The sequence below is a fragment of the Pleurodeles waltl genome, chromosome 5 (assembly GCF_031143425.1).
Source record: "Pleurodeles waltl isolate 20211129_DDA chromosome 5, aPleWal1.hap1.20221129, whole genome shotgun sequence".
Taxonomy (NCBI): Eukaryota; Metazoa; Chordata; class Amphibia; order Caudata; family Salamandridae; genus Pleurodeles; species Pleurodeles waltl.
Window position 1 is genome coordinate 950,310,402 of NC_090444.1, and position 16,159 is coordinate 950,326,560.

Here is a 16,159-nt window from a genome sequence, read left to right on the forward strand (position 1 = left end):
CACACCATTTTTTTTGTTTGGTTTCAGGCTGTAACACAGGCGCTCATGTTTTGAGTCACTTGTTTTTTTCATTTTTTAAATGCGTGCACCCGACTTGCTCCGAGAGGGCCATTGTAAGCAGGGCTGTTTTTATCTGGACTGCTTTGTGACTCCGTCCTTAGCAGTAGTGAAAGACTGAGCCATTTTAGACATGAGAGCTCATATTTTCATTTTTTAATTTAAACACATTCACCCAACTTGTTATTGTTGCTTTGCCCGTCATTAGTCCTCCACCCCTCCTCATTGATCAGCTTTCAACCGGCATCATGTCCGGTGGTGAACAATCTGGACCGTGGAGGAAGGTGGCGTTTCGGACTGTGTCCTGCAATGCCTTATTAGGATCGCCTGCCCTCTGCTGCCTGCAGAGCTACAGGCTGCACTGTGGGAAGGCTCAACAGCTGGCACCGTAGCCACCTCAATGGGAACTGAGTTCTGCCTCATCATTCTCCATGGTAGATAATCTGGTACATAGAGTGTGCAGTCACTAAGGGTGCTCTGACATTTGAAAGCAAGTTGCTATTTATGGCATATCTACTCCAAAAATGTAATTGAATGATTCTCGTTTTCTGCTGGCTATTTTTAAAACTCTTACTTTGATGGCTCTACAAAACACCCCATCAAAAAACTTTTTAACAACCCCATTCGTTTTAAAGCAAGCTGCTGTGTAATTACTTGTCTATGGATAGCTGGAGAGCAGAGGGGATGTCTTGTTGCGGGGGATTATTCCCATATGGAGGCACAGACCACGTTTGGCTTGGGCCCAGGCCAGATTGTGCAATATGCTAAGTTGGAAAGTGTTGCACAGGAGGTCTAGCGCGATTTTACGGTTGCCCTGCCGTTCTCTAAAGTGTTGACTGGGCTAATATATTATGGGGATGGGATATACTTAATTACCCTATTTTATAGGGCCCTCTGGGAAGATATGCCTGGTACAACCTATGTGGCATACCTATATCACGCCTTCTCATCTTAACAAGATTGATCCCACTAGAGGAGCTGGGTGTTCTCGATTTGGTGAGGACAACACCTCCTTCCTATACCTAGCATGGTCCCGTAGGGGGGTGCAGCTGTTTTGGTGGGAGGTGGTTGCAAAGGTTGTGGAGGTTACAGGCCTGGGTATAGCATTGATGCCATTGACATGCCTACTGGGGGTGGTGGTGCAGCCCAGGGGGTGGAAAATCCCATACAACTTGGGACAACTGGCTCTAGTGTTGGCTAAACACAGGGTGTTCGTAGGCTGGATGAGTTCTAGGAGCCCATTAGTGGAATAGTGGATACAGGGTATCTTGGAGTTGGGAGTGGCAGAAGAACAACATATGTGGTTAGCACAGAGAAATGAGGGTGCACCTACCGATTTGGTGGCATGGGGACACTTATTGGAGCGCTTCACCTGATGCTGATGAGTCAAGTTCTGGGATGAGTACTGACACTGAAGATTAACAAACAGGGTCCAGTTATGAATATAATGATGATGGCAACCAACTGTGGTTATATTGAAATTTTGGTATGCATAGATTATTTATGAATTGGTTACATTATGGTAATATCAGGTGTTGAGGACCACTGTGATGCTCCGCTGGTTCAGCCGATGTTGATAACTATATTTTCCTTTGCCTGTATAAGAATTCTCCTGGGAGATGGGTATTGAAGGGGCCTCATATACTTTGCACTGTATTGTGTTTATATTGTTCTGAATGTAAAAAAAGAAAGCTATCCAACAAACATATAGTAGGTGATTCATTGTTTTGAGGAAGACTTCTATTGTAAATATTAACATTTTTACAAAACAGCCTTGTAGAGGTAGGAAATATCAGTCTTGAAATATCTAGGAATCTTAAATCAAGGTGCCTAAATGTGCAATCTAATGAGCTATTTGTCCAGAAAAGTAGTTCTCCAGATGGACTGTCTATCTTCAACACTATAATTTAAAGATCTTGATCTTTGGAATGTAGTTAATGCCCATGTTTTCTGAAAAATGCAGATATTGTGTCTGGCTTCACCCCCAAGTTGGATCGCTAAGCTTGGCTCCTTAGACCAGCCACTTTCCATGAAAGCACGGGGATCCTAGAAGGATACACACAATCCTAGCATGTGGGAAGATTATCAGTGTCTTGCTTAAAATAATACACACAATCCTGGCATGTGAGAAGATTAACAGTGTCTTGCTTAAAATAATCAAACCTGTTAGTACTTCCTGATTCACCAGTGGCCTGTAGATTGTCCCCCCTTTAAATTAGCTGATGGTTAAGCAAGGCAAGAGGTACAGGCCCTGTCTATCAACAGTTATTGGTACAACCGTGCAAGTTTGTAGTATGCCTGCCTTTCTTCGCCAATCCATCTTTTTACTTCCCCCTCCTTCTGGCAATGGTGTTTGAGCCATGCCTTCCTCAACATTATTACAGAGAAGGATATTTCTATTGTTTTTGAGGTGGTAATGCCATGAACCACTTGTTGGGGTATGAGTTTGAATTGAAATTTAGAACCATTTCCTGGACTAGCGCCCAAGTCAAGACCCTTCAGGCTCTCAACTAACTCCTCTTTGTCAAATGTAATTGTGATGTAATCAAATGATTCATTTGGGGATGAATGAAGCCTGACATGCCTAATAGCTGAACGCATTACTGAGTGGCATTGGCATCTAATGCAATACTTTATTTATGAGGGAGTCGAGATCTTCTGTAGACTGGGTAGAAAATTCAGGATCCCCAGTCATATACAGCTCCCTCTTCCCACGTTGTCCTACTAGAAGTTTAGTTTCTGCTATCCTGGCAAAGTATTCCAGGAAAATAGCCTTTCTATTAGGTTGTTTTTACCACTCTTCCTTAGGTGAGACACTGGGTGAGCAGAATGCAAGTAGTTCCTTGTACAATCAAGAAAACTATTTCTTCCTAAGTTACGCGCAGGTCTCAGTACACCATCTATGCATGTCCCCTTACAATAACCATTCTTGTTAAAACATGTTTAACAGTTGTTAAGCTACTTCCAACTAACTGCCCTTCCGGGTATACCTCTTCTCCTTTGCCATGTGTATCCACCAATCCCTCTCGTCCCCCTTCCATGAGATCCTCAAGTTTTTTTTTTATATTAGAACTATGATTTTTAATTGCATAATCTCGTCCGATAAGTACTGCAGTATATTTAATTGCAATAAATGTAAATGATCTGTCTGATCCCCATTTGGATTCAGCTGCATCTCTACCCTTTAAACACTGTCTTTACATTCAAAGAAACTGACATTTTGATTCAGCTCATAGATTGAAAATGGTGCAAGCTTACTATGGCAAATTATTGTGGGCTGAATATGCACATAAGACTTGTGTGGATGGGGAATGTTGGGTGGCTGCCCGCTTCCTAGTGGTTCTTGATCCCAAGTGGCGGAACTAAATTAACTGGTAATAATCTGCTGGAACAAGGAAATAATCTGTATGGTGTTTACTCTAGAGGCACTGGTAATGTGAGTACTTAATTCGTTCTTCTTTGTGATAGATTTAAGTGCAGGTTTCAGAGCCTTCCATTTTAAAGATGGACTCAAATATTCTTGTATCAGAAGCATCCTGTGTGCTGATCAAGTACACATTTTGTGACAATTAAATAAAGATGTATAAATAATGGCAATCATTAGGGATCTTCTCTTGTGGATTAGTAATGGCTAAAAAGTGAAAACAAACCAAACAACGTCGGAACTCACAGGTGAGGGCGTTGCCCTACCCTGCCCTATCCTGTCACTAACGTGAGCAGATGGACCCGGGCTTTGCTCGGTTGTGGCCTATGCACGCCCCTCTCAGCTGGAGTGTTGGTGCTAGGAAGAAGGTGGGGCTGGTCACTTCAGGGGGGGTTTGTGAGCCTTGTAGTTACCGCCGCCCGCCTGGCGGGAACCGCCATATGGCCGCTCCGCGGTCGAAAGACCGCAGAGGCCATTCTGGCTTTCCCGCTGGGCTGGCGGGCGACCGCCAGAAGGCCGCCCACCAGCCCAGCGGGAAACCCCTTCCCACGAGGAAGCCGGCTCCGAATGGAGCCGGCGGAGTGGGAAGGTGCGACAGGTGCAGTTGCACCCGTCGCGAATTTCAGTGTCTGCTAAGCAGACACTGAAATTCTTTGTGGGGCCCTCTTACGGGGGCCCCTGCAGTGCCCATGCCATTGGCATGGGCACTGCAGGGGCCCCCAGGGGCCCCACGACACCCCATACCGCCATCCTGTTCCTGGCGGGCGAACCGCCAGGAACAGGATGGCGGTATGGGGTGTCGGAATCCCCATGGCGGCGCAGATTCCTGAGGGCAGCGGAAAACCGGCGGGAGACCGCCGGTTTTCCTGTTCTGACCGCAGCCAAACCGCTGCGGTCAGAATGCCCTGCGGGGCACCGCCAGCCTGTTGGCTGTGCTCCCGCCGACCCCGGCGGTCCTTGACCGCCGAGGTCGGAATGACCCCCATAGTCTGCTGCTGCCCCAGCAAAGTGTCAATCGCAGCAGGAGTGTTGGCACTCTAAATAGCGCCAGGAAGAAGGCAGGGCTGGTCTCTTCAGCAGGGCATTTTTGGCCTTGAAGTCCCCCTCCGAAGCCATGTTCCTAATACAGTCCTCCATGGCAACACATCTACATACTTTGAAAATATGTGTACCACCTAGGTATATAAATATGTACTTGGGTATAGAAAATCTAGACTAATATACCTGTTAATATATATTGTTTTCTGTCCTTGCTCTTCTGCCTCAGCAATCCTATTCATTCAGGGGACACACCTTATTTTATCCTTCAATTCCAGCTAAGGAGCAGGCAAATGGGATACTCTATCAAGAATTGACAGGTCTCCCTCCCCAATTACAAGTGTCGTAGGCTAAAATGCACTTGTAATATGACATATTGGACATCTGTGAGGTTTGTGAGGGAGTATCCCGTCTGTCAAACTGCACATAACGACTCATGTTCGGTAAGCAGAACAAACAATTTGAAGAGGTGGATCTTTGGATCTTTTCTGAACTATGGTTGTGAATATAATGTGGGGAAGGGCTGTATGTACTGCATAGAGACATAAAAAAGGCATCTTCTGAGGCAGAATTAAAGAAGTGGCCCAGGGTCGTAAAGTGAGGAAGAGTACCAGGCACTACATCTACATTATAATACAAAGGGTCAGATTTATGGAAAGTGATTTTGCACCGAGTACAGCGCCACTTTTCCTGCGCCCCTTAGCACCCCCCTACTGCCACCACGCGTGCGCCGTATTTAAAATACGGCGCACCATGGCGCAGGGTAGGAGGCAATAGTGTCATTTTTTATGACGATATTGATGTACTCTGCAGGAGTAGTACCAAAATATTGGCGTTATGCCTGCAGAGTACATAGGGGCCCATTCTAAAGAGTGGAAGCCCCCTTTTAACGCCTGCTATTGAGCAGGAGTTAAAAGTGCCATAATAAATGGTGCAAGGAAATCCCATAGATTTCCTTGCACCATTTTACCGTCTCCCCTAACGGGGGAACGTCCCCTTTGCATACATTATGCCTGGTGCAGGCATAATGTAGCGCAAAAGGTTACGGGGTGGCCTGTAAATACGGCGCTGGGATTTTGGCCTCGCTGGGCCACATTAACGTCAAAATAAATGACGCTAATGTGGCGCGAGGTGGCGCTAGGGGCCTATAAATATGCCCCAGATTTTGAACTAACAATTCCTCTGGCCTGCTCTTCTGTGTGTGGCCAGTGCGGGGTTGTATATCTGAAATATACTAGTTACCTAGAGAATTTCAAGGTTTTTTACAATCTTCTCATTTTTTTAATGATTTATTAAGTATCAATAAAACATTACAAAAAATATTGGCTGGGCAAAAACGTATGCATAGTAAAAAAAACATGTCTTTCATCTGACTATTTTCATTAGCCAGAAGGCAGAATACATTTATGTTTTAACGGTCGTGTTTCTGTCTGTTTTTGCAGCCACTGGTATACTCAGCTGAAATGAGAAAGAGGCAGCAGTCACAAAATGAGGAAACATCGGCTGTGTCCCAAGCACCTGAAAACCAAAGGCCCAACACATGTTGCTTTTGCTGGTGCTGTTGTTGCAGCTGCTCATGGTATGTCATACAGTCTATTTAGTATCTTGTGAGAAAGAGGGAAATAAGGGGAAATAATACCTGTTTTTGAAAACTGAGCGGGTACAAACATTTTCAGGATTTACATGTCCATGAAATTAGAGTAATTATCTTCAGATTTGGCATCTCATATAGTAAATCTTGATGTAGAAAACAATTTATGCATCTAATGTAGACAAGAACTGCTGCTGGCTCTTGTTAAGTTACGTTATGTCGTGTGATGCATTGAACTGCCCTCCTGTGCTGAAAGTTTTATTATTTTACGTTATGCTGTGTGTTGGTATGTTACGTTATGCTGTGTGTTGGTATGTTACGGTATGCTGTGTGATCATATGCTGATGTTACATTATGTCATGCTGTACAATGTTACGTTACGCTATGCTGTGTGATTTTACGTTATGTTGTATGATATTGAATTACGTTATGCCGTGTGATGTGATGTTACATTATGCTGTTTGATGTTATGTTATATTGTGTGATGTTGTGTTGTGCTGTTTGACCGTATGTTATGTTATGCTGTGTGATGTTACTCTGTGTTATGCTGTGTGGTATGTTATGTTGCTCTGTGTGATGGCACGTTATGCTGTGTGTTGTATTTTGTGATGTTACATGACGTTATGCTGTGCAATGTTACGTTATGCTGTATGATGTTACGTTATGCTGCATGACTTTATGTTATGCTGTCTGTTGTTACATTATACCACCTTACTTTCTGCTGTGTGATGTTATGTTATGGTATGTTATGTTACACTATCTTGTGCTACATAACGTTATGGTATGTTATTGTTGGAAAGTTTGCCTTTCATGTGTTCACCCCAGATTTTTCAATTGTTTGCACTGACTTGCATATATATTTGAGCCACTGGGTCCTAGGCGGCTAACAATTACCTCTGCATGTGTCCGAACCTCTAAATCATAGTAAATAATTTGGAAACCCAACTTGGCATATTTGATACATTTGGTCGCTTCTGAGTTTCTAAAATGAGAAATTGTGGTTATATACCCTTCACAGATTAAAAAGGTTACATTTAAAGATGAAACCTCCTGCAGAATCAATTGTTTCTTACATCTGCTGCAACTTTCAGAAAAACCACTGGTTACTTGTGAGTGAATTTCCACAGCGGGTGTCAGTTGCCACCTACAGTAGTGATTCGTGTCAATGGGAAGAGTTGGTTTCTGGTCTTATTTAGCTTGTCAGTTGTTCTTTTTCTTCAGTTCCTTTCACTTACCTTCTCTTTGTGACATAAATTTTCACTCCTCTTCCATTCACTTACCATCTATTTTACCTCATTGCCCCCCACGTTCCTTACGTAACCTTCACACCTCTTTTGATGTTTTTGATTTCAGTGTGAGTTAAGCATTTTGTACGGGTGCAATGTTTGTAGCCCAAAGCTTAAACAAATCACATAAAATTAAATCATATCCCAGGATAGTGGCACAATCCACAGTGCAAAATTTGTGTCAATATTTTTTAAATAAGTTACTTTTAAAATGATTTCTAAACATACAGGAATTGTTGTTTTTGTTGTAGCCCAGGAAGAATAAATCAAATGACACTTCACTTATTCCCCAACCCCTGTCCTCTCAGTCTTAATAAGTACTATGTCAAACAGTTACGCAGTCAGGGCAAAGTCCACTGATATTTGTTCTTGACTGATTTAGGATAGAGTTCATAGCATATCGTGAACAGCCAGACATCCTTGAACTTTTTTCACGAAGATTTGCAGTGGAGCAAAACCTAAGGTACCTTTAGCTATTTTGAAATGCTCAGACTATATTCAAGATTCAGATGGGAAAAACACACTTCATGTGATTTTACCTGAACCTCTCTCTGAAGGCATATTCATCACAAGGTTTGCTGCACTGCAGAACTTGGCTATTCAAATTTGAGATGGCCCATCCATTGATTTATTTTCCTCAGAAAGTTTGAGTAAATCCTGGCTTTAATAAAACAAAATAAACTGCAAAATCTCTAACAAGAATATGTTGTATAATTATTCCTCACTGGGTATATGGGACTGGATGCTGCAACCAGCTAGTTTTTCTAATGTCTTTAAAAAAAGTTGAGGAACATAAAACACGTTGATGGGATGTGCTGTGACAGAAAAGTCCTCTACATGGTATCAGACATGTACCCTTGCCTTGAGTGGCCAACTGAACAGATTTCTGGATCTCTTATTTTGATATATATTGTCATAGAGAAACATTGCCCGTGAGTGTGTGCCATGACAGACCGTCTCACAGATTGCCGTCTTGTTGACCCGAGAGGGGTGCCCAAAGCTCTACCCTCATATTGGTGGGAGGTTACTGTCTTCACCAGGAGTTGAGTTGCATGAGTGCAGTGGTGCCAGCATACCTTGTAGTGATCAGTAAAAGTGAGGCCTACAGGCTCCCTCACTTTTAAAGTTACACTGGTGTGTGCCTCACTCACCCTTGACACTACAACAGGTTGGTGTGAAGTACTGTGCAGTGCAGAAGTGGTGTATCTGAGCTGAGTTTAAGTGTGCCTGGGAAGGGTGCACTACCGGGATAGTGCCGTACTGAGCAGTGTGTGCATGGTGTATGCTTGTGCTGGGTGTGCATGTGCTATGAGTGGTATGGTATCTGAAGGATGTAGTGTTGTGCAGTGCTTGCACGATGAATGCATGTGCTGGGTGTATGTGTACCTGTTAGCTTTACAACACATGAAGTATATAGTGTATGTATATTAAGTGCATTAGCTGGATATGTGTAACTGAGTAGTACATTACATGAAGGATGCAGTGCATGCACATTAAGGACATATGCTGGATCTATGTGTGCGTCTGAGTGGTACAATACATAAAGGATACAGTGCTGGTCAGTGTGTACAAGTAGAATACATTTGCTGGATATATGCGTGTTTATGAGTGGTACAGTACATGGAAGATACAGTACTGTGCAGTGTGTGTATGCTATATACATGAACTGGGTATATGTGTGCCTGTAGATGGTACAATGCATGGAGGACCCTGGGTTCTATTTTAGGAGACCCAGGCCTGCATGGACAAACATGAGGGGGGGGGTGGGGGAAGGTGAGGGGCGAGGCCTCCCCTGTACACTGCAAAGGTACTCTTTCATTCAGTGAGAGATCACAAGGAAGGGGCTTGGGCACATCTCATGAAGGAGATGCTGCCTAGAAGAGTATTATGAATATTAAGGCTGGGGGCCTTAGGCTAACCTTTCGATACACATATCACTGTTGCTGACATCCAGGTGTAAACTCTAGTCAGTCCCATGCCCTGTGTTGTAAGAGTATCAGCTGGGGGGGCACTCCTGCTGTGATAGACTGTTTTTCAAGAGGGAGCAGGGGTTTGGATACTTAAAAAGAAGCAAAGGGAAGGTGGAGACCCTAAAACTTTCCATCTGTCAAGCAACCATGCAGGCTGCATGAGGAGGGGAAGCTCTGCACGACTTCTGCATGTGACTAGGACTGAGGGCCAAGTCCTGCTAGTCTCCCTGCTGTGTGAGGGGACATCACACAGAGATTCCAAGATCACCTGACCTGGAGCCCCGAGAGCAAGCACCTGCCTGCTTGCCAAGACCAATGTGCCCTGTGAGGTAGAGGAGAGTTTTGGGTGGTGCATGGTTCAGTGGGGAGCCCTGTTGAGTGGGCTCCCTGTGTACGGAAATGGCTGCTGCACCAATTGGGTCATTGCCCATGTGTAGGAAGAAGTCAGCAAACCCTGTATGCCAGGAGAGGGCTGTCGTGAACTTAGCCGTGTGCTGTGCTGATCGGGCCGGAGCCCATGTGTGGTAGGGGAGCAGTGACCCCGTATGCCAGGAGAGACTGCTGGAGAAAGATTGCCATGCAGAAAGGCGTCATAGCCCTGTGGGGTAGTGTAGTGGCAACCCCGTAATCCTGAAGGGGCCGCAGTGGAGAGAATTACTGTGCTAATCAGGCTGAAGCCCATGGACTATGAGTTGCACTGACTCTGTATGCCTAGGAGGGGCACCAGGAGCACCAAGGACATTGATTTGTTCTACCTCGCTGGAAAAGTGAGGATGCGATGGGAGCACCATCACCAAAGCAAGGGACCCAGGGTAGCATCATTGTAGCTGCTCACCATCGGGAGTTGAGCGAACACTTATCCCGCAGAAGGAGTCATAGGATACCACCAGTCCCTTCAGAATGCGAATGAGAGATCCTGTACCCGCCTGGTCTACGACATACCTGACCTAGGATGCAGCAGCTGCAAGTTCCTGCTGACGGGTGGACTCAGAATCTCCAAACGCTTCACCCTTGCCGGTGTGTGTAAGACTAGTTTTGGGCCTGTCAGCCCCAGGGGAACAGGCTGCTAGTAGCCTGCGGCACTAGAACATTGTTTACTTTAACTGAGAGACACCTTCCCAATTCCTTCATACATGAACACCTATTAAGGTCAATTCCTGAGCTCACATGGCCTCACTAAGGTTTGTTGTGTTTTGAGTAGAGAGGTCCCCAAAACGCCAAGGATCTTCATTACAGATTGTGTGCTGCAGTAATGTTTTGATTTACTCTTCAAAGGCAAATAGGTACGCCTACTTGCTGTCCTTAATCTCCCATGTAAAAGTTCTTAGGTTGACCTAGAGCAGTGGTTTCCAACCTTTTGACTTCTGTGGACCCCCACTTTATCATTACAGGATCCCAGGGACCCACATGGAATCATTATTGGAATCTGTGACCCCCCACTGAGTCATTACGGAAAGCTGGGGACCTAACCTGTTACTATTATTTAATTTTCTAAGTAGTCGCAGACCCCCTGTGGAGGCTTCGCAGACTTTAGTTGTGACATGGGTCTTTTTTCAGATTTATGGGGAAAAATCATACTTCAGGACTCAGAGAAGGCTGTCCACTTGAGGCTTCATCAGGTTTTTGTGCGTCTGAATGGTGCTGTTGCTCCTATGTGAGAGCCTGCAAGGCAAATGAGAGTAACCCATATTTGCCTGTAATATTTTGATTAATTGTTATTCTGTCAAAAAAAGAATTGAAGAATATTAATTTGTTAATTTTTAATGCAGAGAAACTGAAACTCTTCAATAAATTATTCAGCTGCTCTTACTGTCTTATTCATTAGTCTCAGTGTCCTCGGGGTGCAGAACTGTTAAGTTTGCATAGAAAGACTGAATGTTGCTCATATTGATGATGCAATGTTTTGTTATGGACATGTATATATCCAATTAATTGGCCTCTTGATTGCTTTGTACAGAGTTCTTTCTGCAGCCGTGATACATTCTGATTTGTTAGTTGGAGTTTTTTCTTGTGTGAGCATCATTCCAGCACAACGATACAGCTGTTTTATAAAACTCAAAATACGGTAGAATAGAAAATAGAATCCAGGATTGTTTACCACTGCTGGATTGCTTTCCAAAACATTGATGTGGGTGTGCGGTTTAAAGTGTAGGGGCTATCCTTATGGAGAAGGGATAGGTCTTGTGACCTTCCAACCTAACGGGTGTGGATGTTGAGTATGTTAGTGCTTGACTGTATGTGGTGATTTGCAGTGGCAGGGTTCGGATCCTGCAGCTTTCCATTAACCTGTGGGCAGAAAAAGAGCCTTTTTTGTAACTTAATGAAAATCTACAAAATCGACTTTACCCTTAAATCCATTCTCTGCCTCTTTGCCCATGTTTCAAGTTGTGAAGAATAAGAGGGATGCTGATTGCCTTTGCCACATTCTATAATTTTATGTATTGTAAATAATTTCTGACAACAAATAAAATTGCAAAAACTCTGATATTAGTTGGCGGTAAGAGGGAAAATATGGATCCTCGTAGAAACTCCTTGGGCCATATTTATTAAAGCCTTGCGTCACCCTTGCCCCAAAAAACGGGGCACAAGAGCGACTCAAGTTAGATTTATCAAGCCACGTGAGGCACCTAGATCTAGAGTAACGAGGAGAAATATCTTTACTTCTCCTCGTTACTTCCTCTTTCTATGTGTGCTGCAGCAGCACAGGAAGAGGAAAATGCCTTTCGGGATTGTTTTTGTGCAGGAAAGTGCCCCTTCCTGCACAAAACAATCATTCTTACAACGTAGGCACTCTTGCACCACAGTGAAAGGGTGCACGTGTTGTTGCTAAGCAGCACATTGTGCACCAGCCATGGAAATGACAGGTGTGCGCTTTAGAGTGTTAAGTACGACGCAGTTCTGCCCTTTTCCTGTCACGCAGAAGGAACAGCACGGTGAGTTGCTGCGCTGCATGATTTTTTTCCCCCTTGATTGTGCAGGGGTTGGAATTCAGAGTATGGTGGTAATTACAGCAGCCAATAATTTTCACCCAGTGAATTTTGTCAGTTCGGCCTGACAGAAATTAAGCAGGTGAAACACGTGGTGTGTACTACGAAAATTGCAGAATTTGGTGGTCCAAGCTCAGCATACATTTCCTCATTTTTTGAAGAAATCTCATATTAGGAGGTAGCTCCTAAACACTTCGGTATCGGTATGTACAGTGCTTTAAATGGGCCGGTACTCACAGGTACTGCGTACCGGCACTTCTTATTTTTTCCACTCTGACTACCGGCACTTCTCTGCTGCCAAGGAGAGTACTGGTACTCATGAACAGTAGGCTCATTAGCTGCTAGTGCTGGTGAGCACTAGGCTGTCAGAGTTGAACCTACCTCTGACAGCTAAGGTGCTTCTGTAGCCCTAAACTGACCCCGCTGAGCTATTCAGCAGGCATTAAGTGCCTAATGTCCGGGTATTCACCATCACGCTGTGTTTGACCGAACAGGGTCCATTCAGGCCCTGTGCTGTCAATCACATTTACACTATCGTATGCATTTGTGCAAACACAGGAATAGAGGCAGCCCAGCTGAAAGTGACAACTAAGAAAGCCATGGGAGGAAAGAAGTTTACAGTGGCATTAATCCCACCTGAGTCTTTTGAACGAGGGTCTGCTTATGTAAGTGTGTTTGCATGCTTGTATGTGCGTGTTTTTGTGTGAGAGAAAGGCGAATGAAAGAGGGAGAGAATCGGAAGACTTTAAGGAGGACTGTGTGGAATGCTTTGTGTGTGCGTGTCTGCTTGTTTCTGTCTGTGTGTGCACATTCAAGAATATATAGTATTGTGCAAAACAACAGAAAATAACACTATGGTATTAAGAAGCTGAAAATATTACAAAACAAAAGAAATGTTAAAATATCATTGTGTTTAGCTTTCGTTTTGTGTAATGAGTTAACTTGTTTTGTTTATTTAAATACATTTCTCATGGGCCTTTGGGATGTGCTGCAACTGGTATATAAGTCATAAAGTACCCTCATGTCTTGCTCTAAGCCCCGTCCCTAGCCCCACCCACCACACTACTAGTTCATGCTAATGAGTACCGGCACTTATTTTTTCACATTTAAAGCACTGGGTATGTACTGAGTGCAGTAAATAACTGATCGCTTTCCGGTCCACTTTGTAATCACCGCCTTATTGAGATGGTGCATTTTCAATAAAAATTGCATGCTTTATCCCAAGAAAGTTTTCTTTTTCTGAGTTTCATGTTTTGGTAAAAAAAATTAGATCCTGCGGTGTATGTTTCTAGTGTTCAGATATTGCATTTGCTCCAAACGTAAGGACACAAAGATCCATCGATGACATTAGTTCGGCACATTTTATACTATAAACCATCACGAGCTACATTTTAAAAATAAATATGACAAGAAAATGATGGATTATCATTTTTTATAGAGCAAACAATAGATCTCATCTGCAAGCAGGGTGTAGCAGATACTATCAGGTACTGATACCTGCACTTCTTTCATTTTGAAGAGCGAGGACTGCACTTCTCAGCAGAGGTTCAATACTTTTAATAGGAGAGTGGCGGCAGTGGCATTTCTCAGCTGGAAACAGGTAGTCGGGACAGTGAGTACCTACCCTTTTGTAGTACCATTTCGAGAACTGTCTGTATCTGAGCCAAAGATGCAGCCCTTAAGTACGTGTTATTTAAAACCGAGCTAATGGGGCCAAATCGCAAAAGTGGGAGAGGCGTTTAGCTACATTTCTGTAAATAAGTGTATATGCTGAATCTTTACATAAAGAATATATTTAAAACTACAAACTGCTTGTTTTATTCTGTCCTGGAAGCAAAAAGAATACAAATATGATTTGATGAATGACGTTCCATAAAAGTGCAAACAAAATGCACATTGCAAAATATAGGTTTTTCATATTCAGTTTGCCAAACTGGTCAGCTGCTGGAGAAGACTGAGAGCATCCAGTGGCGTAGCGAGAGAGCCATGGCCCACATCCACGGTCAGAGGGCCGACTGTTTTTCTGTCCCCCGGTGCCTCTGCACCTGCTGCACTAATGCTTGAGTAATCCGTCTTACGTGTACTTAATTAGTCCCTGATTCCAGAAACAGCGCTTTCAAATTACATTAGTGCCCGTTAGTTCGGGTCTGTTTATAGAAACACTAAAACGACTTACAGTGATGAGGGATTTGCATTACTTCTTTCGGGAACTCGTGCTCCGATTTACCCTCAGTGTTAGGAGAGGCCGTGTTAATGTGGAAACAGTTTATACTGACTCCGCAGGAGAAGCCAGGCCTCATTACGTCTCTTATTAGCCCAGTTATGCACTGCCGAGCCCTGAAATAGCAAAGCTTAGACAGCAAAGTCTGTTCAGGTCAAACAGTGATGTACTCTGACTGCAGAACTTCTGAAATGCACTATGTTCCATAATAAACTGCTGTTTAATATTCTGCTTCATTTACAGGCGTGTCTTTTAAATCTGTGTACAAATTAGCGCACTTCGATTTGAAATCACTAGGCAAACTTTAAAGTTTGCAAAACCATAGTCTCTTCTTTTTTGCTGCGGCATCTAAATTGAGCCGAATGACATAGGTGCATGGTGTGGAAAAGAGCGCATCAAACGTCTGTGCGTTCTTTTTTCACCTTTGTGGAACAAGTATCTGCGGTGCGTCCTGTAAAAAGAATGGGTTCTTTTCCACCTGGTCAATCTGGTGGGGTTCCAGGGACTGGGAGCTCAGTGGAGAAATTTCAGATTGACCTCTTTGTCATTAGGGTTGAATCCTGGCGGAAAAATGAGAACCATAGACTTTTTTATCAAGAAACATCTGTTATTCAGCAGGTTGTATTGCGCTGGGAAAACATCAGTGGGATACTCATTCATAGACGAGATATATTGTCAGTAAGTATGTATATATTTTGTATACCTAACTCCAAGTAGTTGTACCTTGATGGCATATATATTTATATATATATATATATATATATATATATATATATATATGTTCGATGGCATGTGTAACTGCAGATACACATGCTATGCATAGCTCTTCCGACATCTAGTGTTGGGCTCAGAGTGTTACAAGTTGCTTTTCTTCGGAGAAGTCTTTTTGGAGTAAGGGGATCGAATAACTCCTCCTCTTGGTTACAGTGCGCGTAGGCATCGACTCCATTGTTAGATTGTTTTCTTTCCGCTGTCGGGTTCGGCCCTGTTTCCTCTTGCTCCGAGATTTTGAATAGGAAAACGTTAGAAAACCTATTTAATCGTTGGTATTGTTTCGATCTCGTTCTCCATCTTGCATCGAACCGATAGTACCGTTGGAATTTAGATTTCGTCCTTCTGGGTGCGTACGCCCGGCTCAGGCCTGTTCGGGCCTACCGCGTGTAAGCCTGATAGATCAGACTCCATTTCCATTCTGCCCTTGGTGCCACGTGAAGTTCCCATATACAGACCAACATCTGGTTTGTAATTTGTGCCTTTCGCCGGACCACCAAGAATAAGATTGTGAGGCCTATCGATCGTTTCGATCCAAGAAGACCCTGAGAGATCGCATAGCCCGAAGATTATAATTGGCATAGAAAAGTACAGAACATCTCAGCATCATGGAAGAAGAACAGGCGCAAACAGCAGTCTCCATCCGAGACACTGATTCCGAGCAAGAATCAGCAGAAGATAGGCCTATCACTGCTGGCCAGCACGTAAGTACCTCGCCCCTGCGCCCATATATAAAAAACTACCAAAGGCCTTGTGTACACCACTGCCGGAAGGCCATGGTTCGGCCCGAAAAAAGACTGTCGTCGACCGACCT

The 16,159-nt window shown here is 43.8% G+C and overlaps 1 protein-coding gene across 7 annotated transcripts in view; it reads left to right on the plus strand.

The window, feature by feature from the left end:
• Positions 1–16,159, plus strand: part of RGS17 (regulator of G protein signaling 17) — a 525,561-nt gene that overhangs the window by 233,861 nt on the left and 275,541 nt on the right. For all 7 annotated transcript variants that reach the window (XM_069235064.1, XM_069235065.1, XM_069235066.1 and 4 more), the window contains one exon: positions 5,962–6,098. In XM_069235064.1, the coding sequence (XP_069091165.1) occupies positions 5,983–6,098 (116 nt within the window). In that variant the 5' untranslated portion in view covers positions 5,962–5,982. The remainder of the gene's footprint in view (positions 1–5,961; positions 6,099–16,159) is intronic.